Genomic DNA, 25,041 nt, shown 5'->3' with positions numbered 1-25,041 from the left:
TCTAGCCTAATCATGGTTCAATATTCCGCCCTCTCCTTGCATTACATCCAAGGCGCTGGTGATATCGCTCGGTAGGTTGTTTGTGTCTGCCAATTTCTTGGCAATTTGTCCACCTGGATCTATCAGTGAGAGACTCTTGTCGACCTCGTTGTCCTCCAGAATTGAAGGTCCTCCTCCCAAAAAGTCAAGCATCATGTGCATACCACCGGCTCCACCGGCGTACTCTTCAACATCCACCGGTAGAACAGTTGAGACACCTTCCAAGAACCAAACTTTGTCCTTCATTTCCAGCGTGAATGATCGAAGAAGCTTGTAGTAAGAGCGCATGACCCTCATAGCCTTCACGTCACCCATCAAAAGCAAACCCAAGAACTCTTTTTCGAGTAGAGCGGGGAATGCGAATATACGGAGAATAAAGTCTGCTTTGTAACGTTCTTTATGTAGCTTGTTCAAGTAAGCCAACGTGATCAAGTAAGGCGAGTTGATCGGAACAGGAAACAAATCGGCAATGGATGAGTCGTGGCATTCCAAATCAGCATACGAGAGCGTTGAGTTTCGTGATAGTTGGCTTTTCTCGTTTATGATATCTCCCAAATCTCCTAAATCAACACTTATAAATTTGTAGAAACGCGACGCTTCCGTCAAAGGCCACACAGCTGTAAGGATCGTGGCAGCCCCTTTAACATGGAAAATCCACGCGGATGCTGGTAGAGACTTGGACGATGTCAGAGAGGGAATAGACGCATTAGCAAGTGAGTCCATGATAAGAATAAGGGCACTTGCCACCAATGCATCAGTATTATCACTATCGATATTTAGGATGGCCTCACGAAGGAGTCGAAGTGCTTCGCCACGATGAGAGGTCACACAATCATCAAGACCCGACTCTGTTCTGGACAAATGAGTGGCACTGAATGCTAAAAGTGCGTGCATCAAGAATGGATACTCGAACGCCAACATCGGAATATCGTGGTTCCAGATATCAGTATCCGATATACCTGCACCTGTTATCGTGCTTGATACATGGGTTGTGTAATGGTACATCAATTTGAGGTCCAACAAATTTAAAGAGCCATTGGAGCTGTTCGATATTCTGTTCGCAGGCAAAGGAGGCTCTGGAGCACTGGTGCTTGGAATTGGAATTGTTTCATCAATTGGTGGCAAAACACCTGGTATTTCGCCCAAGTCGGGAACCACTTCTGTCTTTACTGTTGAAGGGAGCGGCTCGTGGCCCGATAACAGTTGGATTGCAGAGTCTAGAACAGATGTCAAACCGGCAATTGTCTGATCTCTGGGCTCCGTGGCTGGTTCGGATTTTGGTTTGAGCAACGGGGCGATTAGTGAGTCTAGGTTGAAGCCCATACTAGAAAGCTGAGAGCCAAGAGCTCCGAAATCCATTGGTTGTTGGGCCAAAGCGGCTAGGTTAGCAATATTTGGAAGTTCCCCAAACGCGCTCAAATCTCTTCCGTTGCTCAAATTGTTCACAATCTGACTAATATTGATGTTATTAAGATTCCCCAATCCTATACCCAAAGACGACGCCAAATCGGACAACGATGACTTGCCTCCCGCGGGAGGTGGGCTAGGAGATTTATTGGGTGTCGCCTGCTGTGTGGCTGAAGATGCCGGAGACAAGCTTCCTTCAGACTTCTTTCTTTTAGATGAAGTAGGCGGCTCATCCAAGTAGCCACACTCTAGCTTCATGCGGACGCATGTAGAGCAGTTCGGTTTCATTTCATCACACTTGACACGACGCTTTTTGCAGGTGACGCACCCCTTCTTGGATTTGGAATGGTATTTCCGCTTGCAACCCTTCTTTGCAGAAGGTTTCTTCTCATCGGCCATGGTGCAACGCGGCAATGGGAATATGTCAGTTCAGCGGGACCTGCTTGTTTGCAAAGAATAGAAATTAATATATGTATGGGAGGATTATGAAATCTACAGTATTGCGGCTAGTTATCGTCGAGTTGAATCGCTAACTAAGCCCACTGTAGTTCCCTTGAAGATACTGTGTTCAGCCCAAGACGGAATTAGTAAAAAGATAGGCCCGAAATTGGTGCGAGTTCGATGCTTCTATATGGGCATGGGAGGCTGTGGACGCAGGGAGAATGTATGTTGGTGCCCCTGAATCTTGATAAGCCGTGTCGTATAGCTCGTATAGAGATGAGTTATGTAGCGCGGAGTTCTACTGTGGGACGCAACAAAAGTGTTGAATGTGCTGATAAGGAGCCCTGTGTCACTCGAGCAGATGGTGAAATACTACGATGGTGTTTTGTAGCAAAAAAAAGCGCGCGACGGAAAAACTGGCGCTTCTTTCTGGTGGTGAAAATTCTTAGATGGTGTAATCATCCGACCAGGGAGTGCGTATGCGACAATAGGGAACAACTCACTTCGGCGAAATAGAACCCGGGCCGCCGAAATGGGTCAGCCAACAATGCGCAACTGTGGATGGCTATTTTTAAGATATGGCAATTTTGACTTGGTCTTGGTCTGAACGTTCGGAGGGCGTAGAATAATCTTCCGGTGGCAATGACATCATATGTGTCTGTGTAGACTGAAAGCTAGGAATGACAGGGTTAGGTGGTAATTATTTTGGCAATGTCTTGTGCGTGTCAATGATCTTTAATGTTGACGCAGGTGGCAATTTATCTGTTTGTCATCAATTTGAAGGCTGATTGTGCATGCATCATGAGATGCTCAATTGGCTGCAAATTCGGTGAGTTTCTAGAATCCGTGAGCTGGAACAAGAGGTGGATTTTGGAAGACAATGGCTCAAAAGTGAATTGGTCCATAGAATTGCATGGTCCAGTTTCCGTTCTTTTTTATTTTTGTTCATGATTGCAATGGGAGTGGGTGCTAAGAGCCTCTTAGAAGACAAGAATCAAGCGTAATCAGACTGTATTGCTCAAGATTCGTTCACGAATCAGTGAGCTTTCCCACATATTCAGAATGACGTTTTTTGTGAAAGTAATTGGTTATCATTTCAGAACATCTTCTTTAACTCCGAAGTAGAGTCTAGTTATCAAACTAAGCTCTCATGCCCAGTCAACAACAATATTCACTTGAAAACGTACTTAAATTTAATTGAGATTCAAAAATTGAATCTCAGTTTTACCTAAAAGCAAAGCCAATTGAACCTCTTATCTCAATAAGAACTGGACTAACAAACGGTCCTATAGAAGGTGAAAGACCAACAGAGAATCAACTGGAACTCATCAGCATCACATGAACGTTGAACAAATAACGCTCCATATATAGAATTAATGATGAAAATCAGGGACTACTGTTCCGAAAAATTTAAATTGCACAACATTTGTTTCGCAGTGGTGTACTTTCCCAGATTCTCTATTGTCTTACTCATCTAAGATGGCTGAATCGCTAGAAGAGCTTAAAGAGGTATTGCTGCTATCTATAAAAGCCCTTGAAGAAGAGAAGAGTCTGTTTGAACATGCCAATGCAGTTCTTAATGCCCAGTTGAGTCAGATCCCAGAAACTCCATCCCATAAGCAAATTGTCTTCATAGGAAGTGATCTATGGGTAGAGATGACAGGAGACGAGGCAAGGGGTTTCTTTGGACGGCGTTTGGATTCAAATCTAGCCGATTTAAAAAACATCTCTGAGAAAATGCAGCGCTCGCGCCAAATGTTGGACTCTATCGGTAAAGTTCTGGACCAAGAGAACAATGTAGAACAAACAGAGGAATTGAATTCGGAGGGACTACCGATTATGGATATTCAAGAAACTCTTGATGATGATGGGGAGGTGATAAGTGCCACCGTGAATGATAAAGCGTTTGAAGCTATGCCAAAGGATCTGTTGAAGGAACTGCTCGCTGCCGAAGATCAGATGGAAGTTGCCGAAACTCAAAAGGGGTTGAGCGATTCAAGTGCTGAAAATGAAAATGATGGCCAGATTGAAGAACTACTAGCAGATATGGAAATTATACCGAGGGAGAATCCTTCAGAATCGGGTGAATCTCGCAAAGAATCCAAAATCAATGAGATGGAAACAAGCGATTCAGAAGATGAACTCGAAGATATACAGCCATCTATCAGGCCAGAAGAGATCTATGAACTCGAGCTCATTGCGAGCGAGATGGACCTCGATGACCCAGAGGACGATGTTCTTGAAGAAGGAGATTTCGACTACGACATTGAAGACAGCGATTTCAACAGCGACGATCATGAAGGTGGTGATGATTCAAATGGTGATCTAGATGATGACTCAGATGATGATTCTAAAGCTGATGAGCTACTATACGGTAATAATTTCGGCATGTTTAAGGGCAAGTCAGAACTTCAAAACCGATTGTGGGGCGAAGTGCAAGCCTTGCGAAACAAAAAAATACAATCTGAGCCTGCTCCTGTGGAAGCCAAGGCTCCCAAGAAGAGTGTTCGCTTCAACGAGAGTACAGAAGTGAAGGAGATTGAAAATGTGAGTGAAAGTCTTAAAAAGATCGAGCATAAAAAACAGAAGCCGCTGCGATTCAGAGAAAGATTGATCCTCTCCGGAAAAACAGAGCTCAAGAGCGAGGCTTCTAGACCAGACGACGACTCAGAGGAAGTGACCCGTGATATCGTGGACAGGTCAGGGTGAACACATACATATTTAGAAGAACACTAACTATTCTCATTCCGAGCTTTGAGAAAAGGATTTTACGAGCCAACCTTAAAGTCCTTATGAATAACCTCTGTAACTACACAAGGTAAGGCTAATTCTGTCTTACATCATTGCGAAGAAGAGCGCAAAACAAAAATGGCATTTTCAATAAAGGACTACACAGCCAAACTTCCAAATCTAAATATTTCGTATTTTATCAATCTGTCATCGTATACTCTACAATTATCGATATCACTTTTCTGTAGTACAACCTCCTACCTGCACTTCTATTACCCCCCAACTACAATATGGAGAAACCATTATGGTACAGATGGGCCAAAGTGCCTTTTGTAGGAACATTGATCATCGGCACAGGTGTCGTTCTCTACAACACTATCATCCCCACCGATGAAGATTTGATCAAGCTGTTCTCGCCCGAGATCAGAGCGAACTACGAACGCAACAAAGCCCTCAGACAAAAGGAGCAAGAGGAGCTCATGCGCATCGTGCAAGAAACAGCCAAGTCCAACGATCCAATCTGGAAAACAGGGCCTATTGTTTCGCCCTGGGATAAAGAAACAAAGGGCAAAGTCACCCAGTTGGTGAACACCAAAACCTTCTACCAGGAAATCGAAGACGAAAAGCGTAAGAAAGAGATCGACCAGGCCAAGGAGCAGTTCCTTGAGACCGAGCAATTGGTCGCGCAAAGCAAGAAGTCCTGGTGGAAGTTCTGGTAGCGCCCACTGGCAAGGTCGGATTTTATAAGGTGTAAATAGAATATTCAGGATAATCATGAGCTAGGTCAACGATGTACGTAGTGAATTTGCAGTTGTGTAATCAATACCAAAAGATTTAAAGTACGGTGGGGCTCATCTCTTCCAGCGGAGCCCGTTCTCGATGCCCAGAAGCCATCTGCTGCCACCATTGATTCCAGTGCTCTTCTGGCTATTGGCATCATCGACCGCAGCAACAATGCGTGCTATATTAGTGTCGATGACCATTCCGCCTTGCACAATCTCTTCGAGGACTGTCTGCAACACCTGCCATCCAAACACCAAGTCCAACTCGCATACGTTGGTGAAACACTTATCGAGACACTCGACAAAGACCTGGATCAAGTCTAGGATACCCAACTCAGACTCCTGGTCGTCGACAATGAACACAAAGTATAGCGTTGCGTAGTGTCTATAGATCACCTTGATATCGTCCAAATCTTCTAGAAGCTTTGGCGGAGTGATGAACGAGCATTCTTTGGCGCTGCGTACCGATATTAGCTGGTACACTTGGTCGAGGAGTGTTTTCTGTGTGGAGAGATCTACGGGGGTGTAGAATTTCATGAGACGTGGTACACCATCGTGGTTGACTTTTGTTAGTAAGACCTATGGGGTTTGTTTGGGGGCGACATACATATTAGAACGGAGTGGATCATATGGGTGTGGGATAGTGGTATATGTTCTCAGTAGTGGAGTACTGGTCCATGCCAGATAGGAACTTTGGGCGGCAATCATTAGTTTTTATCGGACAAAGCGGGGATATGGTTTTGAGAGATTCTTGAGAACTAAATTTTTGATTTTTTTTGCTAATGCGAGTCACGTATCTTGGCCTCGGTTGTTTTTGGTGCTGAGTGGGTGCCGAGAAGCATGTCACCGAAATAAAGATTCACACGATAAAACTTCCGTAATTTCAAGACCAAATTGATCAATCGTCTTTTCTCCTTTTGCATGTCTGTGTTCCGTTCCACCTCCAAGATCCTAGTGGTTAGTTCTCAATACATGGACCAGAATTACAACCCTTCCACAAACAATACGAAAAAAAACCACAAAATATAATACTCAATTCCTTTGAATAAATCCGGAACAGCTGCACAGGCTCATTTTCCGTCCCAAATTGCCGCGCACATATCCGTCTTCTCTCCTCTCCATCCTCAATCTCAAGAGCCTATACCACTACTAAGCCAATACCCATGGACCAATTACAAAAGCGTCACGGGGCCCACCACCACGACAACGTCAAATACGGATATGTGATCTTCTGTGTCTCGGTGCTCTACGTGCTCATCATTGCCTTTTCCAACTTCATGTTCATGAAAAGATGGAACAAGCGAGATAGCCCACCGCACAGCTCGATATGGGGAAGACTAAGATCGGTCGAGAGATGGTGGATCCACATTGTTCTATGGGTGGCCATAATTGTTGGCCTAACGTTTTTCAACATAAAAGAGCCAATTGAGCAGTCTCTGACAATAATCAAGAGACTTGGCCGCTTGGCGTTCTGTATTGTTCCGCTCGATGTGTTGCTAGTAATTCGTCCCTCGCTTTTGACCAATTCGTACTTGGAATTAATTACGCTTCACAAATGGTTCTCGCGGGTGATTATAGCGACTTCGTTTGCACATGGTCTTGGGTTTTGCGTGAAGTGGATTCTTCAGGGTGTGTTTTGGAGTAAAGTGCTAGCCGTGAAAAACTTCCTAGGGGTGCTTACAATTGTGCCTGCTCTTGCTCTACTTGTCATCTCGGCGCGCCCAGTTCGTGAGAGAATGTATCGGTTGTTCTATGTGTGGCACAATGTGGTGGTGGTGTTGTTCCTAGTTCCGATGTTCTGGCATGCTCGGCCAGGTGTCTCAGACTTCATCTTGTTGCTAGTGGTCATGCTAGTATTCCAATTGTATCAGAAACTCTCCTCTGTGCATGCTGTGGGTAGTATTCAGATAGTGGACCATGGTTCATCGTCTTTGCAAATGCTCAGGATTCAGAAGCCTACATACTTCCCTTCGACCTGGCTGGCAGGCTCCCATGTAAGGCTCTCGTATCCTATGTCAGACGTGAAGTATTGGCTTTTTCCATCGCATCCTTACACGATTGCCTCTATTCCCGAGGACCGGACGATAGACCTAGTGGTTCGCAAGGGACTTCAGTTCCAAGTGTTTTCTTCTTTGAGCTACAGCTTATCGAATCCACATGTGTCTTTGCCTTCTCTCTTCTTTGAAACTGCGCAGAATGTTGTCATTCTTTGCGGTGGCTCTGGCATTTCATTTGGCGCACCGCTTCTACGGGAATTACAAACACGTTCCAATAGATCCGTAAAATTAGTATGGTGCATATCAAACAAAAATGATTTGTTTGTCTTGAATGAGCTCAACATCACTCTGTCTGTGGAAGTCTACGTCACAAGAGAGGTTGATCGCAATGAACTGGGCAAACATTTCGATGAACAGGCCGATTCTTTGCTAACAAATGATGAGGCCTTCGAAATGCGCACTTTGGATCAAGATCTGATCAACTCCAGCGCTGATCAAGCCGATAAGCTGGCATCATCGAAGGAGAAGATTGACCTTCGCTTTGGTAGGCCAGATCTCAATAGCATATTCACAAATTTGGTGTCGACAGAATCTTCTGATAATCACTGGGTAATTGCTTGTGGGCCACAAGCTATGATTGATGAAGCAAGTCAATGGAGTCGGAGCCAAGGGGTTCTGTTCTTTTCGGAGCATTACGGATTTTAATCAGACCATAACAATAAACTTTCTACATATTATCCCTAGTCACTCTTTAAAAAAGAAAATTGGAATCGCATAATAGAGAAAAAAGTTCTAGCATTGTTAGAACAGATTTCAAAAAAGAAAGCTCGCACTCAGGTTTGAACTAAGGACCAACAGATTTGCAATCTGCTGCGCTACCACTGCGCCATACGAGCTTCGTTGCAACATTAAAAAAATATGTAATTTAGGACCTTAAAATATTCTAACAAGAAGCATTCATTTTCAAAACGAAAATCAAATCCCAAAAATTTGCAGTGAAACCATCGCCTATATCATTCCAATGAGTTCATTGAAGTATGCTTATAATATAGCATCAGATGATCCACCTACTATTGAAATACTATCCTTGAAACCCACGTGAATTTATATTTACAACATAAAGGTGATTCTTAAGTTTCGATTCGAGGAACGAATCTCCTCCAATTCCTTAAAATCCTGACATCCCGATTATCGATATCTTGTGATGCTAGTACGCAATGTCAGTTTGCAATTTATGACAGGAACTTCAATAGGTATGGAAATTATAAAACATGGAATTAAAATTCATAAAGGCAACTTCAATCGGACCGAATTACAAAGCATTAGTTTAATCATCTGTTTCTTTCTCTTAACCAGTGATTCAGAATTTCTTATCATCATGTGTCTTCTCTTCTACTAACATACATCAAGCTAATGGTGTCTCACTACATCACGCCCTGAGTGCCACAAGATCAATTGCGAACGCGTGCTATAAGACCTATTCACCACATAACCATCTTCTGACTGAAAGTTGAAAAATCCCCAGAAGATTGGACCGATTACAGGTTGGGTATCTTGTAATAGAAGCAATAGAAGCACATCGGCAATGTCAATCCTAAATCCTGACACAGTCGAACAAGTAATCCGCCATGAATGTTCTGGCTCATCGTATACTTTCAAAGATCTACAGATGCTAGCGTCTCCTGAAGAGGCCTACCTACTGCCTCTTGCAGTCATAGGTCTCATTGATATGAACGCGTTTTTTGCACAATGTGAACAAGTTCGACTAGGGAAGGGACTTGAGGATCCGGTTGTATGTTGCCAGTGGAAATCACTCATTGCTGTTTCATATGCTGCGAGGAAGTATGGTATCAGTCGTTTGGACCCGCTAGGTTTAGCCTTGAAGAAATGCCCACAATTGGTCGTAGGGCATGCGGCTGTATTTAAAAAAGGTGAATCTTTTTGGAGGTATATAGACGGGTTGCCGAGCCAGGCTATTCATAAAGTGAGCTTGGATCCCTATCGAAGAGAGCTGCGGAAAGTGTTCAGGATTTTGCAGAGTCAATGTGATTTGGTAGAGAAGGCAAGTGTTGATGAGTGCTATCTTGATCTCGGGAGATTGGTGTATAGCAAATTGATGGATTTATTTCCATGTTTACGAGACTTGCAAGCGGGAGATAAACTCCCTCCAGTTCCATCTACCCTCCCTGATGGCCTCAAATGGGAAGGAATGCTATATCAGACAGACGAGGAATCAGCATTTTTCAAAGAAGGCGTTTCGCATGACAATAAGCAGACACAGTCCAGAACAAATACGCCCCCGGCCACTATAGTAAAGGATTGGAGCGACATATGCCTGATACTTGGTTCACAATACCTATTTTCTATACGATGCAAAGTCTACGACGAGCTCAAGTATACAACTTCTGGTGGATTGGGTACCACCAAAACGATCGCGAAGCTTGCGGCCGGATTTGTCAAGCCAGATTATCAGACTATCGTCAGTTCGAAGGCTATAAATGCCTTCCTCTCCAATTTTGAATTGACCGACGTGACTTCAATGGGTGGGATGATAGGAAAGGACATTGTTCGACAGTTACAGATACCTCCACAGACCAACTCAATATCCTTCATTCGACAGGAGTTCACACTAGAACAACTAAAGGAAGAATTTCCACAAGACCACGGATTGGCAACGCGAGTGTTTGAGTTTTGCCGAGGGATACACCAACAAAAGCTTAAATTGCGAACCCAGGTCAAATCCATGATGTCGCGGAAAAACTTCCTAGCAGACTGTCCCGTAAAGACTGTCGGCGATACTTATGACTGGATCAAGGTATTCGTGGGCGATCTTTATGGCAGACTCATTGAGCTTGACGACGAAAGCATGAATCTTTCGCTTCTGCAAAGCGGTCCTAACGAGCGAGCAAGTATTTCCAGACCTCGTACTGTAGCGGTTCACTACACGACATCGGCATGGGAGAAGCAGTCCAAACAAACCAAATTTCCAGTGATTCGAGATTTGGTCAAGTTTCGCTCTACCCTCGAGCTAGTTTACTTCAAATTGCTTTGTCAAATTCTTGAAAATAACAAGGCGAGCGATTGTGAGGTCAAATACCTTGAATTGAATCCCGATGATCCGCATTTGTACCAGCTTCCAATCCACTTGTTGGCAAACTTGTCGGTCGTTATCGGAAATTTTGTGATCACAACAGACAAAAATTTAATCGATAGTTACGGACAAACAAACCAGGGCGAAACAGATAAGGATAGCATCAAACGGCAATTTGAGGAAGTCACGAAACGACAACCAAACCAATCCGAAGAGCCAAAACCTAAAAGAATCACACGAAGTAATTCTTATGTCAAGAAGCTTTTTGCAGATTTCGAAAAGGAACAAGGAGAGCAGGCTGAGCTTAAGAGGGAGGTTTCAAGCGAGCCAGAGAAACCCAAAGATCAATTCAAAGAAGACAAGGAATATGTCAACAGAATGTTCATGGAGTATCAAAATGATGTTTTGTTTCATAAAGCGATGTCAGGTTTTGACCAGTTGAAGCCAGCCGAGAAGAAGCAGGCAAAGACGAAATCAAAAGTTCAAGTATCCAAAAACAACGAAAGTCCAAGTGCGTCGTCAAGGAGCAGGTCTCCTGAGACCAAAGATGCATTTTGGAAGGAGTTAATGCAATCTCAGAGATGCCCGACATGTAATGTTTCGGTTGATGATGTTTTCGAGCATAGAGATTATCATTTTGCGCTTGAGCTATCGTCCAAGCTCAACAATGGAACTACGTCTAGGGTAGGTCAAAAAAAGAAGAGCCAGAATCAATCCACTCTTCCTTTTTAGCCCATTTCAATGCGGTTTGTATCAAATCTAATAGTATATTCAGACAATCTAAGGGCGCAAGACCATGAAAAATAAAAACAAATTAATTACAGAAAAACCCTCGAATATTTACAGTTCTATATTCAATTTTCGTTTGGCTCTCTATTCTGGAGATCATGTTTCAAAATCTACTATCTGTCGCATATGATACAGCCATACACTCCCATCCTCGGAGGTCCCCCACATTTCACTATCAGTTCACTCTTGTTCCATCTACAATGTCAAAGGCAAACAAAAATGCACTCCCATTTGCAGATGCTGCAACCATAGGTATGTTTTGATATCGGAAGTCTGAATTGGAAAAGCTACTAACTGAATAGTGAGAGCTAACCAGAAGGACAGCTTCTTTATCTCGTCCCTCCATAATCAAATTCAAGAAGTGGCTAGGCTCCTCAAGGGACAGAGATGGGTCAATTCCAGTCCGGATGAAATCACAATTTTCAGCAAAGCTCTATATTTGGTTGTCACCACTGTGTTTGGCGCAAGAACGCTAGGTGAAGAGTATGTAGATATCATGTATGTGAACCGACTGGGGAAACGAATGCCACGAAACCTTTCGCGAGTTTTGTTTGTGGGCTCCTATGTATTCTTGCCTTATTTGATATCCAGATTGGTTCGAAAATTGAGGGCCAGACGGGAAGAGGACCAGTCATGGATGAGCACATTCCTCTCCAATTACACAAATGTCATTGATACCATCACAAACATACACGTCGCCCTCTTCTATTTTGAAGGCCTGTTCTACTCCATTTCCAAACGATTGACAGGGCTCCGATACGTTTTTGGACACAACAAAGATGCAGACAAGCTCCAGAAGACAGGAAACTATTCCGTTTTGGGTGGCATAATATTAATCCAATTTGCCGTAAAGATGTTGATAAAAATCAAGCAGTACTCTGAGAACCGCAGCTTGCCTCAGGAGGCGACCGACTCGGGACCTAGACAAAAGGGGTATATCGATGACATTGCAAGCCTCCAGCAGCTCCTGGAGGCACAGGAGTTAATCAAGAGAAACGATGTTATTGCACAGAATGTCACAATTGATCTATCGGATGACACGCTTTTGCCCTACATTCCAAGCAGTTCTCGCAGCTGCATGCTTTGCTTGTCTCTCATGGTGAACCCAGCAGCAGCCAACTGTGGCCACATGTTCTGCTGGGAATGTATAGTAGGATGGGTTCGAGAGCACCCCGAATGTCCTTTGTGTCGTCAAGTCTGCATGGAACAAAATTTGTTGCCACTCCGTTAATACTACCACGTAGGGCTGATTTGTTTAGCTAGGCTCATCGTCATCTGGAATGTTATGAGAAACGAGCGAAACTTAAACATTATGGAGTAAAAATAAACAGTTTCTCCCCATGAAAAACCATCAAATTTAGTAAATCAATCTGAAAAAATCCAACATCGCGATTTCCCCGAAGATCTTTCCGTGAATTCTGTGTTTGGGTAAGCCGCTTGCCTGCAGACAAAACACGCATTGACATCTGACTGCAAGATGTACACTCCAAGCACGTCTTCTTTTGTCCCGATCCAAAATTTCCTTTCGCCTTGATCCCTCCTCATAGCACCCATATCATGGCTTCTGGTGGTTTCATGCTACAACACTCAGACACAGAAAAGGACGTGGAGGCCGTGGAGTTGGCCTTCGACTCCAAGAACCGTGGCTCCAACTCCAACAAGTGGAAAAAGCCATGGAATGTATCCTCCTTCACGCAACTCGCAGCCCCTGTTTTCAACGCAGTGAACTCGTACCAAAAGTTCATCGTGGTCGTCTGCGTGATCATCTTCATTTCTTTCTTCACTTCCGCCCCTGTGGTCCCTCATTGGTTTCTGCCAAAAGACCCCAAGGTGGTCATTATCTTGGCTGCCAACGAGGGAGGAGGAGTGTTCAAGTGGAAGGGCCCTCAAGAATGGTCGGTCGAGAGATCCTCGATCGCAAACAAGAGAGATTACGCTAAAAGACATGGTTACGGGTTGACCATCAAAGACATGACACTGAAGAAGCGCTACTCGCATGAGTGGAGAGAGTCATGGGAGAAGGTGGATATTTTGAAACAGGCCATGAGACAGTATCCAAACTCCGAGTGGTTCTGGTGGTTGGACTTGCACACCTACATCATGGAGCCTCAGAGATCGTTGGAGAGCCAGTTCTTAAATAACCTTGACAACGCTACCTTCAGATCTTTGGAGGAGTTCAACCCGCTCGCTATCCCTGAAGACATTGCCTACGTTGACTATTCCAAGCCCATCAATTTGGTGATCACCCAGGATTGTGGTGGATTCAACCTCGGCTCGTTTTTGATCAGAAAGTCCGACTGGACTGATCTTTTGTTGGACGCATGGTGGGACCCTGTGATGTACGAGCAAATGCACATGGAATGGGAACACAAAGAGCAGGATGCCTTGGAGACCCTTTACTCTCGTCAACCTTGGATCAGAGACGGTGTTTCGTTCTTGCCTTTACGTGACATCAATGCTTTCCCACCCGGCGCTTGTTCTGACAACGCTGATGACCAGCGATACTTCTACCAAGAGGGTGATTTCGTGATCAACATGGCAGGCTGCGAGTATGGAAGAGACTGCTGGGCAGAGATGGAGCACTACAAGGCTATCTCCAAGAGGCTCACCAACTGGTGGAGATTTATGTGAGCAACCAGATGACCCTTTGCGTCTCTGAGGCTGTGACCTATCTTCTCAACGACTGGCTAAATTCATCTGGCCTGTAGTTCTGTTCAAGATGTACCGTTCTTTCAATGCAGCGAGCTGAGATTTGCATGAAGCATCCTATATATTAATAAAATCGATTTATACCCGATGTAGCTACGGCCTATCTACCAGCAAATGTTCTGAATGGCTTTCTAATCAAAATACGATTCGATCATATTTGTATCTTGAGTCCAACCAAAGCAAATTTACGTATCGAGCCCAATCAACGCAAATTCACGTCTCGAGCCCAAGTCAAAAAATATAATAGTAAATTAATATTCAATACCAGTCTGATCTCTTCGCGCTAAATGTGAAGATTGTATTCTTTTATTTCGCGTAGAATGCTGGCGCTTAACTGAACAAACCCAAACTCGATCACAGAAAATAGCTGCGTCAAACGAATTTCAAAGCGAAGAAATATTCTCCATCGAATTAATTCGCCAATTATCAATTTCTTTGACAAAATGGACGGTCGCCTCTGTTCTAATCGAGAGGCACACGTGACCACCCCATACCTCTCTATTCACACACGATATTGGACCCAGAACCATCAACAAAGAACGCCTGACATGTCCAACTTCTGGTTTAACGAGGACGCGTTCCTGCGCCCTCAAACAGAAACCAGCGACGCAGACTTCATAGGCCTGATCTTCGATGATTTGGGCGGCCAGACCCAAAACGGAGGCTCCAACCAGCAGTACTCGCAACAACAAATGAAGGATACATCTCCCTACCAACAAAGCCAAGGTTTGCCTCCGCAAGCTCCAAACGCAGCCTCTCCGCCATCTCAATCGCAGCAATACCCTCCTCTGACAATGCCACCACAGCAGATGCAAACACACGGCAAGAACCCTGCTCAGAACTCGTTAATGATAGATGGCATCTTCGACAACCTGGACCAGCAATTCCTGAACTACATACCATCACAACAGAAGCCAAGCTCAATGGGTCGTCAGAGCGTCAGCTCTCAGCAAAGCCAGCCTGGTTCAATGCCTCCTCTGCACCAGCAGCCAGTCCTCGATAAGGCAAAACAAGAGCAGCTCATGAAGATGCGCCTGCAGATCATGCAGCAGCAAATGCTCCAGAGACAGTCGCTGCAACAACAGCCTTCGCAACAGCAGCTGCCGCAAATGTCGCTGCAGATGGTACCGCCATACCAGCAGAGCCGCATTCTGCCAAACATGGGCTACGACAACTCTGGAATGGCTCAGCAGCGAAACGCAAACCCGAACATGATGTTCAATGATGGCCGTAAATCCGCTGCAGGCGGAGCGCCCCAAGGGATGTCGATGTCTGATCTCGGTGGGCCTGCTGGCCTGTCTCAAACAATGGGTGCCTCGAGCACCTACGGAGCCAATGTACCGTCCGCTCCAATGAATATGCCCACAGCCCCAGGAGGCTCTGGACAGCAAAAACCACCTTTCAAGCCTAGTCCTGCGCAAATCACACAGCTCCAACATGATCTTTTCATCATGAGTCTCAATGATTTCATGACAAGGAAGGGCACCCCAATCACGCTGCCTCCTGTAGTAGGAACAAAGCGGGTGAACTTGCTTGCCCTTCAGGTGCTTGGTCGTAAAATTGGAGGATCCACAGCTGTGCTCAGACACCTCCAGATGCTCACCCAGCCATCTCCACAGTTCACTGAGTGGTCTACGATTTGTCAGAAGCTAGGCCTTTTCGAAAATATTGATGTCAAAAGCAACGTTCTTGCCAAACAGCAAATTGAGAAACAATTGGGAACCTGTTACTTGCTGTACATTTTACCATACGAACAATACGCTCTGACTGAAGATGGCCAACGAGATTTACAAGCAAGAAAGCAGCAGTTCCAGAAACAATTAATCATAAGAATGCAGCAACAACAGATGCAGCAACAACAGTCAAAACCGCAAGCTCCGGCTCAAGGCATGGGCCAACACCCTAGTCAAAGTCCCCACCTCTTGCAACAACAACAACAGCAGCAGCAGCCTTCGCTCCCACAACAACAACAGCAACAACAACAGAATCCTCAGCAGATACCACAACAGTCACAACAACACTCGCAGCTGCAAGGACAAACACCTCAACAATATAATAGCCCTTCCATGATGATGAATCGGCCGAACTCTGGCCCACGTCAGATAAACTCACAAGGTATGAAACCAAGAATGCCTGGAACCGTGCAAGAACTTGGCCAATCTCCGGTTATGCCTCAAAAAAGCAGTCAGTTCCAGTCCCCAGCAATGTCTAGTCTCTCCCCTCACCCAAGCATGATGCCCACACCAAGTGCAATGGGAAACCCTAGTCCAGCTTTGTCCAACGCAAACCCACAGCGAAAGTTGTCTCAGCAGTCTCTTTCAGCTCATAACTCGCCGGCTATAGTTCAATCACCTTTTATTCCCAACTCTGACTCAAGGTCAAGCAGTGTGCAGCATAGAAAACCCTCTGTTCCCCAATCAAACTCTGCGTATGAATCGATTGGCCAAACTTTTGGCCCGCCGCCACCTGCTGTCGAAGAGCTTCCTCCAGGAAAACCTAACACTATCAAGAAGTACACCCCAATCAAGAAAGTCGCAGACTCACATGGCTATCTTTTAAAGAAAATGTCGGACCTCGGGGACGAAATTGAAGCGCTTAAACCGGTTTATTTATTTGCACCAGAACTTGGTGCTTTGAATCTCCATGCCCTTACAATGTCTCTCAAAAACTATTCTGCTCTGAATGAGGGCGAGGCATTTTCGGCTCTCAACACTTTGCTTGTTACAACTGCAGATGACAACTTTGCATTCAACATTTCAGACGCCCCAGAGCTTATCAGCGCATTGGTAGGTTTGGGATCGAAAGTCTTAAAAAGAATTACAAAAATTCAAGTGAAACAAGAGGATTACTCTGACATTTCGAATTCAGCTGATAATGCTATTGATTCCGTTTTTAACAAGTTCGTCGACCTGAAAGAATTACTAGGCGAGGATGTTGCTTTTGTCGTCGATTCCTTGACTGGAGACTTGGTGATTGACGAGGATTCTGACATGGAACTTGATGAAATATTTTCACCAATTCCAATAAAAAAAGAGCCAGAGGTTCAACTAGAAGAACGCAAGGTCATTGACCATTGCAATCTTCCAGACTACATGACTGCAATGCATCTTTTCCGTTCTGAGAACAAACATCATTTTAGTAAGATGCAAACGAAGGGGCCCATGAATGAGCAGATATTCCTAGTGGACACATTAATTACAGTCTCCATGACATTGAGAAACTTATCGCTGTCTGAAGACAGCGCTAAAGTCATGTCGAAAAGCCACGAGTTGAAGAGCCTTGTTTTCGAAATCATCAAACAGGTTGCCACCGACCAAGATGCCTTTGTTTTCGAAAGAAAGAGATTGTGCCTCTTGAAGGATTGTTTAATAATCTTAGATCAACATTGGTCGCATATTGAACTCAGTTCGATGGAGGAGGCGTTTTTGTTATTCTTATTGGTTTCCTCTTTTGGGCCAAAGTTGGATGAATATGAGACAGGAAGTGATGAAGATTTCCGATTGATTAGGGCACCTCTTGAGCACTTCACTTACTTGCCCTATGCTGTTGATGTGTTTACAAAGTACTTGGTTCGTGAGCCACAAAATCGGGCGTACTTCCAAGCTGTATTAAGCGGTACATTGAACGTTACATCCTCCGCAGCCAATCCAGGTTCAGATTCAGTGACAATACTGCCATCAGACCACCATGAGACCAAGAAGTTATTAAGCGCATACTTTGGAGGAGACTTGTCAAAATTGAGAAAAGGCGTCCTCCTTACTCGCGCCTTTAAACTTTTGATGAGCTCAGTACCTTATAACCTAAGCGGTGGAGAGTTTTCGAAAGCAATGCTCATACACCTGCCTTCAATTTTGCAAGCTTTGTTTGGATCGAAATTGTTGATCGATTTAGTATCTGCCGATGAGCTTAATCTCAATTTGATGGGGGTATTGTTGAAGATTCTTACAAATAATTCGCAAGTGCTCGTACTCAATTTCACCAAGAGCATTTTTTCATTCATCGCTGAGTCAATGAAAATTGCACACAACACACCTGAACACAAGGCTGCTATATTTAGTTCTGTGAAAGCGCTTATAATGGTCAACTCCTTATTTGCAAACGCAGCTAAGTTACGAGTTGCAATCAATGCTGACGAGGTCGAGAGTCCTGAACCTATTCTTCTTGAGATTGAAAAACTCGACAATCTTTACAGAATACAGCTGGATGGCGACTTTCTTCTCAAGACACTAAGCATAGCCAACGTTGATCCTGAAGTCCCCGAACAGATCTTGCGTCTCCGTGGGCTCATTTCAATGTTGCTGGAAAAATGATCTTTGGAACCAGCGATTGTGATTCGATTATAGCCTCTGTATCATGAATCTGTAGCGAGCAGACCTACGCGCTGCTCCAAGACGTAATAGACTAATAAAACTTCAATTCTCATTCAGTTTGTTTGTACTCTGTAAAAAGTGACACTCACCTGCGATTGTTTCCTGAAACTAGTCTGGCCACATTCGGCTTTATTCACAAAGCATATCAAAATACAGCAGTAGTGAAACAAACGAAGAAACGAAGAATAAAAAAGAAATTGAGTGGACTGAACGAGATTTATTCGAAGAAAGATTGAATCTTTTTTCATAAGGCCCTTTGCTGAAAAGGTAGAAAGACACAACGAATTAGAAACAAGCTCCAAAAAAAAAAAAAAAAAAGTAAACCAATCTCGAATTTTATCAAAGTCTGATACCATTACGAGATTTAAGAATCCAGCCCAAATTATTCACCGATTATTTTTTTCACCATGCCCGATTCTCCACAAATCACCCCCCACAGTCTAATCACAGGACACTGCCGCGGGAGCGGAAATCGCACCCAGGATAAAGCTCACTAATTCGAACCACCACCTCCTTCCACAAAAAACCTATATACGCAGCACATTCTTGGGATCTCTCCTCGGTCAATATATATAGACCAGCATCCAACCCTAAGATTTGCCTCAGTCACCTCTGATCGTGTACCCTTGTAGATAAGTACCAGTGTCTTCCATTTGATAAGCAGATATGTCTTTGTTCGGTGGCACCGATTGCTCCGTGGGCAACAATGCACTTTCGCAACTTAATAAACACTCTCAGCAAGACCGCTCTCTCCAGAGACAAACGCACCATGTCGGGCAAGCCACATCGGGTGGATTCAAAACCGAGAAGATGATGGATCAGCGAGACATGGACCAATTTCGTGGAGCCGGGTCGCCGGGGAACGCCTTCCAATTCCAACCCATGCGCCATGAAATCAACAGAATGCAACAGAGTGCCCCTAATTGGCTGCAAGACTTCCAGACGAAACCTCAGCTGCCTCTCCAAGCGTCGGCTTCGCCGATCAACTCTGGATGGGCGACCGAGTTTCTGAACACCTCTGCACAGCATCAGCCTCAACACCACCAGGGCCATCAACCTCAGCAGCAACAGCTGCGGATGTACATGCCTGGCTTCAATAGTTATGCACCTCAAATGGCCATGGGAGGTATGCATGGCCTGATGCAGGGTATGACATCTGTACATCGTAGCCAAGCCCCACAAAAGGAGCAGACGAACGTCGATTGGGATGACCGCTTCCGTGAAATGGAGGAGCTCAGTGCTGACGCACAGGAGGCTCAGCAAGAGGCTACAGAAACTGCAGAAGAGAAGGTTGGCGAAATTGAGGTCGACGACAAGTTCCAAGCCTCCTTCCAGGAAGTGTGGGATCTGTTGAATCAAGACGTTACTGAGAATGACTTCATTTCAGAGCAGTACCAGGAGTTCAAACGTAGCCAAGGAGAAACAGTTCCTGCGGACATGCTGCAATGGGAAAGGGACTTTGCCAAGTACGCTTCTACGAGAGCCAATTTTGGGGACTACAAATTCGAAGACAACGACCAAAACCAATTCTTGGATCTACCCGCCGACCAAGACCCCTACCAAATTGGACTCCAGTTGATGGAGAATGGAGCCAAGTTGTCGGAGGCCGCGTTAGCATTTGAGGCTGCTATCAATAAGAATCCAGACAGAGTCGAAGCATGGCTCAAATTGGGTGAGGTTCAAACACAAAATGAAAAAGAAGTAGCGGGAATCACCGCTTTGGAGAAATGCTTGGAATTGCACCCTGAAAACTCAGAGGCCCTAATGACACTAGCAATTTCATACATCAACGAGGGTTATGACAATGCTGCATTTGCTACTTTGGAACGTTGGATCTCTACAAAGTATCCTCAGATTGCGGAGAGAGCCCGCCAAGAAAGCCCTTCAATCTCTGATGAGGATAGGTTTACATTACATAAGAGAGTTACCGAACTCTTTATCAAAGCTGCTCAATTATCTCCAGACCACGCAAATATGGATTCCGATGTGCAAATGGGGCTTGGTGTCTTGTTTTACGCGAACGAAGATTTTGACAAGACCATCGACTGCTTCAAGGCTGCCTTGTCCATCCGGCCAGACGACCCAGTGTTATGGAACAGACTTGGAGCTTCTTTGGCCAACTCCAACCGCTCTGAGGAGGCCGTCGATGCGTATTTCAAAGCACTTGAGATCCGGCCAACGTTCGTGCGTGCACGCTACAATCTCGGTGTCTCTTGCATCAACATTGGATGCTACAAAGAAGCTGCCGAGCACCTACTCAGCGGCTTGGCCATGCATGAAGTCGAAGGCCAGGAATCCACCCTCAGTCATAATCAGTCATCTTCTCTCACGGAAACCTTGAAGCGGGCCTTTATTGCAATGGATCGCCGTGATTTAATCGAACGGGTTCGTCCTGGAATGACCTTGGATCAGTTCCGTGACGAGTTCACATTCTAACAAGTAAGCTAATTTACGACATAATGTTCGAGATAAATGTAAAATTAATTTTGAAAAACACAATTAAACCAGAGGCACCGTAAGATCATAAGCACGATTCCAATTGACACATTAGCCGCATATCCGACAAAGAACAGACTCAGCGTAGGTGTCCAAGCACTCGTTAAAAAAAATTACTCAACAAATCTCGCAACAATTCCAATTTCCAAATTCCAAATTCCACCGCCATGACTAATTGTCTTCCTTCTCCCAGTCCGGACTCCATTACATTGTCAGTGCATGGTGACTCAGTTCGCAACTCCCGATACAGGCCGCCCTACACTAATTAAGGGCATTCACTGCAGCGATCAATTTTTCATACCCCATCCACAATGACTTTTCCAGTCCTTCCCTATGTCTCGTCGCCCCTGGACGTAGACGAATTCGCCGTCACCGGCAAAGCCCTTTTGCCATTTGAGTCGTTCAAAATCGAAAAGCATGCCCTCAACGGCTACCCACACTCTTTGGAGGTGAACATCGATGTCACCCAATCGAAGGTCTCTGTAGATGACATCGTGGCCTTGCTCAATGTAGGTGTAAGTAAAGTGTTCGCCACCGAAGCCCAATTCGCCGAGGCCTCCGAGGCTGGCTTGCCTTCGTCCAGATTTGCAATCGAGTATGCTTCTGGTTCCAATACTGTATTCTCCAAGGCTTCGGTCGTGGTGACCGAGAAGCTCAGCGACGAGCAATTCAAGCAAGTTAGCGACAACGAAAACAAGCCGGTGTACTTTAGAAACACCGTGACCCAGCAACAGGCCGAGGAGTTGGCTGGCGCCGGCTACGTTCTTGTCCTTCCTAGCACAGAGCTCTCGAAGAGTGAGTCGTCCTCTAAGATCTGCATTGGCGACGTCTTTGTCTCCACCTTGACCACCGACAGACCCGATGGTCTCTATACCACTTTGATCACCACTCCTGCTCCCGCACACACAGCATTGGGCGTAGTGTACCTGTCCAAGGCTTCCATCAAGGCAGCCATTGTCAGCAACGAGGGTGTCTACCAATCGCGCAAGAGACCCGAGGAGTTGTGGTATAAGGGAAAAACCTCTGGCGCCACCCAGAAGCTCGTCAAGCTCGAAAGAGACTGCGACAGCGACTTGATTAAATTCGTAGTTGAACCTAGAACAGGCTATGGCTTCTGCCACCTCTCCAACCACTTCACATGCTTCCAAGATGGCGATTTGTTGGAGAGCAAAGACACTTTTGGCAGTGGTATGTCCAGATTGGACAACACATTGGCTGACAGAGTCACCAATGCACCAGCTGGTCTGTACACCAAACGTTTGTTCGACGACGACAAGCTTCTAGTCGCCAAGATGAAGGAAGAACTCGACGAATTGATCGAGGCCGGTGAGAAGAAGGACAAGGATGAGGTTGCCTGGGAGGCCGCCGACTTGTTGTATTTTGCCATGGCTTACTGCGTCAAGAATGGTGTTCGCTTGGCTGATGTCGAGAGAAACTTGGATATCAAGAGCCTCAAAGTCACTAGAAGAAAGGGCGATGCTAAACCCCAATACACAGAGCAACAAGCACCTGCTTCGCAACTTAAGCCTTACCAGATGGAAGTCATCGAGGCCTCCGCTGCTAATTCCGACGACATTGAGCGTGCATTGACTAGACCTGTCCAAAAGACTGCTGACATTATGAAGTTGGTTCTTCCAATTATCAAGCAGGTTCAACAATACGGCGATGATGCCTTAATCGAGCTCACTGCCAAGTTTGATGGTGTTTCATTGTCCTCTCCTGTCTTGAACGCTCCATTCCCACCCGAACTCATGGAGATCTCTGACGATATGAAGGCCGCAATTGACCTTTCCATGAGCAATATCGAGAAGTTCCACAGAGCTCAACTTCCAACCGAGGAGGTCATGACCGTGGAGACTGCCCCTGGTGTCTTCTGCTCTCGTTTTGCTAAGCCTATCGAGAATGTTGGTTTGTACGTCCCAGGTGGTACCGCTGTTCTTCCCTCCACTGCTATGATGCTTGGTGTCCCTGCCCAAGTTGCTGGCTGTAAGAACATCGTCATTGCCTCTCCCCCAGCCCGTGCTACTGGTAAATTGACTCCTGAAGTTGTTTATGTGGCACACAAGTTGGGAGCCAGTTCTATCGTTATGGCTGGTGGTGCACAAGCTGTCACTGCCATGGCATATGGAACTAAATCTGTTGTGAAGTGTGACAAGATTTTGGGCCCAGGTAACCAATTTGTTACTGCTGCTAAGATGTACGTGCAAAATGATACCCAAGCTTTGTGCTCTATTGACATGCCGGCTGGTCCCTCAGAAGTCTTGGTTATTGCAGATGAAAATGCAGATGCAGACTTTGTTGCCAGTGATTTGCTTTCTCAAGCTGAGCACGGTATCGACTCTCAGGTCATCTTGATTGGTGTCAAGCTCTCACAGGAGAAGCTCCAAAGTTTCGAAGATGCTGTTCGCAGACAAGCCGAAGTTTTACCCAGAAAGGAGATTGTTGCAAAGTGTTTAGCACACTCATACACTCTTTTGGTCAACACATATGATGAAGCCTTTGATTTGAGTAACCAATACGCCCCAGAGCACTTGATTCTTCAGATCGATGATGCCGAGTCTTATGTTCCATCCAAGATCGAGAATGCCGGATCTGTCTTCGTGGGTGCTCTCTCGCCAGAATCCTGTGGTGACTACTCGAGTGGAACTAACCACACCTTGCCAACCTATGGTTACGCTAGACAATATTCTGGTGTCAACACTGCTACTTTCCAAAAGTTCATTACCTCGCAGAATGTGACAGAGGAGGGTTTGAAGAGCATTGGAAAGGCTGTGATGACTTTGGCCGCTGTCGAGGGTCTCGAGGCTCACAGAAATGCAGTTCAAGTTAGAATGGACAAACTTGAGTTGCACTGATACATACGATACAACGACTTTTAATTAAACTTATAGAAATGCTTTTTGCTTCATGCTACATCTTATGTATTGTATTCTTTGTAATGTATGTAAATGCCATAATAATCCTTCACTCTTGAAAATCCCTATAAGTTGGCTCTATTGAGAATCAAAGTTCGGTAAACTTCCTTTTCAAACACACCATAGGCTTCAGTACACTCTTCGTTCATGAATGGAAGCTTTTGGCAAGAAAAGTAACCAGCGCACTGATTTTTGAGGTCCATCCAAAAGAAAGAATTGGCAATTCCGCCCCAATACAAGGAGCCAGACGGCCGGCCTGTCAGCAAATTCTTAGCATTGATTGCACATCCAGCGTAGCTGAAACCGTCCGACCTAGCATCATCCAGCTCGGCCTTTAATCCAAGGGCGAGGTTGAGCTCAAGACCTTCTGAAAGATGGTTTTTAATTGCATTCTCGACGGTGCTTTGCTTAAGAAGCCGTGTGCCAGTGTCTGGACTGAGTCCATAATTAAGCCACACTCTCAAAAACTTCAAAAAGTCATCAATCGTAGTAAAACAACCTTGACCGCCCATATCTATACGAGGTTTGTATGGGACGGATGGACGCTTTTCGGGCCGCAAAATGCCTTCGTCTGTTTCTACGTGTACTTTAATTACCTCCAGGGGATCTTCAACGAAGAAAGTGGATTTGGTCATGCCACATTTGTCAAAAATGTTCTCTTGTATGAACACCGAAAGTTTCTGATTCGATACAGCTTCAACAATGAGCCCGAGCCAGTCAGTACTGAAGCCATAGGTCCATTTTGTACCCGGTTCATGCACCAAGGGCATACTACTAGGCACAAACAACGTCTCCATTGGGTTTCCTGCAAACACCCTCTTTTTGGTCATAATTTTGAAATATGTAGTATCTGTGAAAAGGTACGCAAAGCCAGCAGTGTGTAGTAACAAATGCTCAATTGTGACGTCTGTCTTTGGCTTTGGATGTGACCCTTTCACTTCGCCGGTGTCATCATCAATATCGTCTTCACCAACAACATAAAAATCCTCAAGAACCGGGAGATATTTTTTCGCCAATCCCTTGAGTTCCAATTTCCCCTGCTCAATTAGAATAAGAATAGCCATGGCAGTGATGGACTTGGTACAGCTGTAGAGACAGAACAACGAATCATCGCAGACCGGTTCGTTGTCATCGACACTGATTACGCCTTTGACAGACTTGTATCTGGTTGATTGTGCGGTGGTGACGCCAGCAATGAGAGCATTGTACTTACCACTCTTAAGAAGGTTGTCTACAATGGAATCTAATGAGTTCATGACAAGTATTTGGAACGTA

The 25,041-nt window shown here is 45.1% G+C and overlaps 12 protein-coding genes and 1 non-coding gene across 13 annotated transcripts; 9 read left to right on the top strand and 4 right to left on the bottom strand.

Annotated features, from left to right (window-relative positions):
* Nucleotides 1-6: 6 nt before the first annotated feature.
* Nucleotides 7-1,845, bottom strand: PUMCH_004445 (uncharacterized protein; the record flags this gene model as incomplete). Its single annotated transcript, XM_063023381.1, has 1 exon — nucleotides 7-1,845. One exon carries the CDS (start codon nucleotides 1,843-1,845, stop codon nucleotides 7-9), a length of 1,839 nt encoding a protein of 612 aa, XP_062879451.1.
* A 1,521-nt stretch (nucleotides 1,846-3,366) lies between these two features.
* On the top strand, nucleotides 3,367-4,596 carry PUMCH_004444 (uncharacterized protein; the record flags this gene model as incomplete). The annotated part of the gene is made up of 1 exon (XM_063023380.1): nucleotides 3,367-4,596. One exon carries the CDS (start codon nucleotides 3,367-3,369, stop codon nucleotides 4,594-4,596), a length of 1,230 nt encoding a protein of 409 aa, XP_062879450.1.
* Nucleotides 4,597-4,907: 311 nt separating this feature from the next.
* On the top strand, nucleotides 4,908-5,336 carry PUMCH_004443 (uncharacterized protein; the record flags this gene model as incomplete). Its single annotated transcript, XM_063023379.1, has 1 exon — nucleotides 4,908-5,336. One exon carries the CDS (start codon nucleotides 4,908-4,910, stop codon nucleotides 5,334-5,336), a length of 429 nt encoding a protein of 142 aa, XP_062879449.1.
* Nucleotides 5,337-5,468: 132 nt separating this feature from the next.
* On the bottom strand, nucleotides 5,469-5,936 carry PUMCH_004442 (uncharacterized protein; the record flags this gene model as incomplete). The annotated part of the gene is made up of 1 exon (XM_063023378.1): nucleotides 5,469-5,936. One exon carries the CDS (start codon nucleotides 5,934-5,936, stop codon nucleotides 5,469-5,471), a length of 468 nt encoding a protein of 155 aa, XP_062879448.1.
* A 626-nt stretch (nucleotides 5,937-6,562) lies between these two features.
* Nucleotides 6,563-8,101, top strand: PUMCH_004441 (uncharacterized protein; the record flags this gene model as incomplete). The annotated part of the gene is made up of 1 exon (XM_063023377.1): nucleotides 6,563-8,101. The coding sequence occupies one exon, from the start codon at nucleotides 6,563-6,565 to the stop codon at nucleotides 8,099-8,101; it is 1,539 nt and encodes a 512-aa protein (XP_062879447.1).
* Nucleotides 8,102-8,220: 119 nt separating this feature from the next.
* On the bottom strand, nucleotides 8,221-8,292 carry PUMCH_004440. The gene has a single exon. It is a non-coding gene; the product is annotated as a tRNA-Cys (tRNA).
* Nucleotides 8,293-8,981: 689 nt separating this feature from the next.
* PUMCH_004439 (uncharacterized protein) lies at nucleotides 8,982-11,219 on the top strand (the record flags this gene model as incomplete). The annotated part of the gene is made up of 1 exon (XM_063023376.1): nucleotides 8,982-11,219. The coding sequence occupies one exon, from the start codon at nucleotides 8,982-8,984 to the stop codon at nucleotides 11,217-11,219; it is 2,238 nt and encodes a 745-aa protein (XP_062879446.1).
* A 553-nt stretch (nucleotides 11,220-11,772) lies between these two features.
* PUMCH_004438 (uncharacterized protein) lies at nucleotides 11,773-12,507 on the top strand (the record flags this gene model as incomplete). Its single annotated transcript, XM_063023375.1, has 1 exon — nucleotides 11,773-12,507. The coding sequence occupies one exon, from the start codon at nucleotides 11,773-11,775 to the stop codon at nucleotides 12,505-12,507; it is 735 nt and encodes a 244-aa protein (XP_062879445.1).
* A 326-nt stretch (nucleotides 12,508-12,833) lies between these two features.
* On the top strand, nucleotides 12,834-13,907 carry PUMCH_004437 (uncharacterized protein; the record flags this gene model as incomplete). Its single annotated transcript, XM_063023374.1, has 1 exon — nucleotides 12,834-13,907. One exon carries the CDS (start codon nucleotides 12,834-12,836, stop codon nucleotides 13,905-13,907), a length of 1,074 nt encoding a protein of 357 aa, XP_062879444.1.
* A 521-nt stretch (nucleotides 13,908-14,428) lies between these two features.
* Nucleotides 14,429-18,295, top strand: PUMCH_004436 (uncharacterized protein; the record flags this gene model as incomplete). The annotated part of the gene is made up of 1 exon (XM_063023373.1): nucleotides 14,429-18,295. The coding sequence occupies one exon, from the start codon at nucleotides 14,429-14,431 to the stop codon at nucleotides 18,293-18,295; it is 3,867 nt and encodes a 1,288-aa protein (XP_062879443.1).
* Nucleotides 18,296-19,021: 726 nt separating this feature from the next.
* PUMCH_004435 (uncharacterized protein) lies at nucleotides 19,022-20,791 on the top strand (the record flags this gene model as incomplete). Its single annotated transcript, XM_063023372.1, has 1 exon — nucleotides 19,022-20,791. One exon carries the CDS (start codon nucleotides 19,022-19,024, stop codon nucleotides 20,789-20,791), a length of 1,770 nt encoding a protein of 589 aa, XP_062879442.1.
* Nucleotides 20,792-21,162: 371 nt separating this feature from the next.
* Nucleotides 21,163-23,706, top strand: PUMCH_004434 (uncharacterized protein; the record flags this gene model as incomplete). The annotated part of the gene is made up of 1 exon (XM_063023371.1): nucleotides 21,163-23,706. One exon carries the CDS (start codon nucleotides 21,163-21,165, stop codon nucleotides 23,704-23,706), a length of 2,544 nt encoding a protein of 847 aa, XP_062879441.1.
* A 125-nt stretch (nucleotides 23,707-23,831) lies between these two features.
* PUMCH_004433 (uncharacterized protein) lies at nucleotides 23,832-25,022 on the bottom strand (the record flags this gene model as incomplete). The annotated part of the gene is made up of 1 exon (XM_063023370.1): nucleotides 23,832-25,022. The coding sequence occupies one exon, from the start codon at nucleotides 25,020-25,022 to the stop codon at nucleotides 23,832-23,834; it is 1,191 nt and encodes a 396-aa protein (XP_062879440.1).
* Between the last annotated feature and the right edge of the window lie 19 nt (nucleotides 25,023-25,041).

Source organism: Australozyma saopauloensis, chromosome 5 (assembly GCF_035610405.1).
Source record: "Australozyma saopauloensis chromosome 5, complete sequence".
NCBI lineage: Eukaryota > Fungi > Ascomycota > Pichiomycetes > Serinales > Metschnikowiaceae > Australozyma > Australozyma saopauloensis.
The sequence above is the reverse complement of the archived record's forward strand: the minus strand, read 5'-3'. Positions and strand labels throughout refer to the sequence as shown.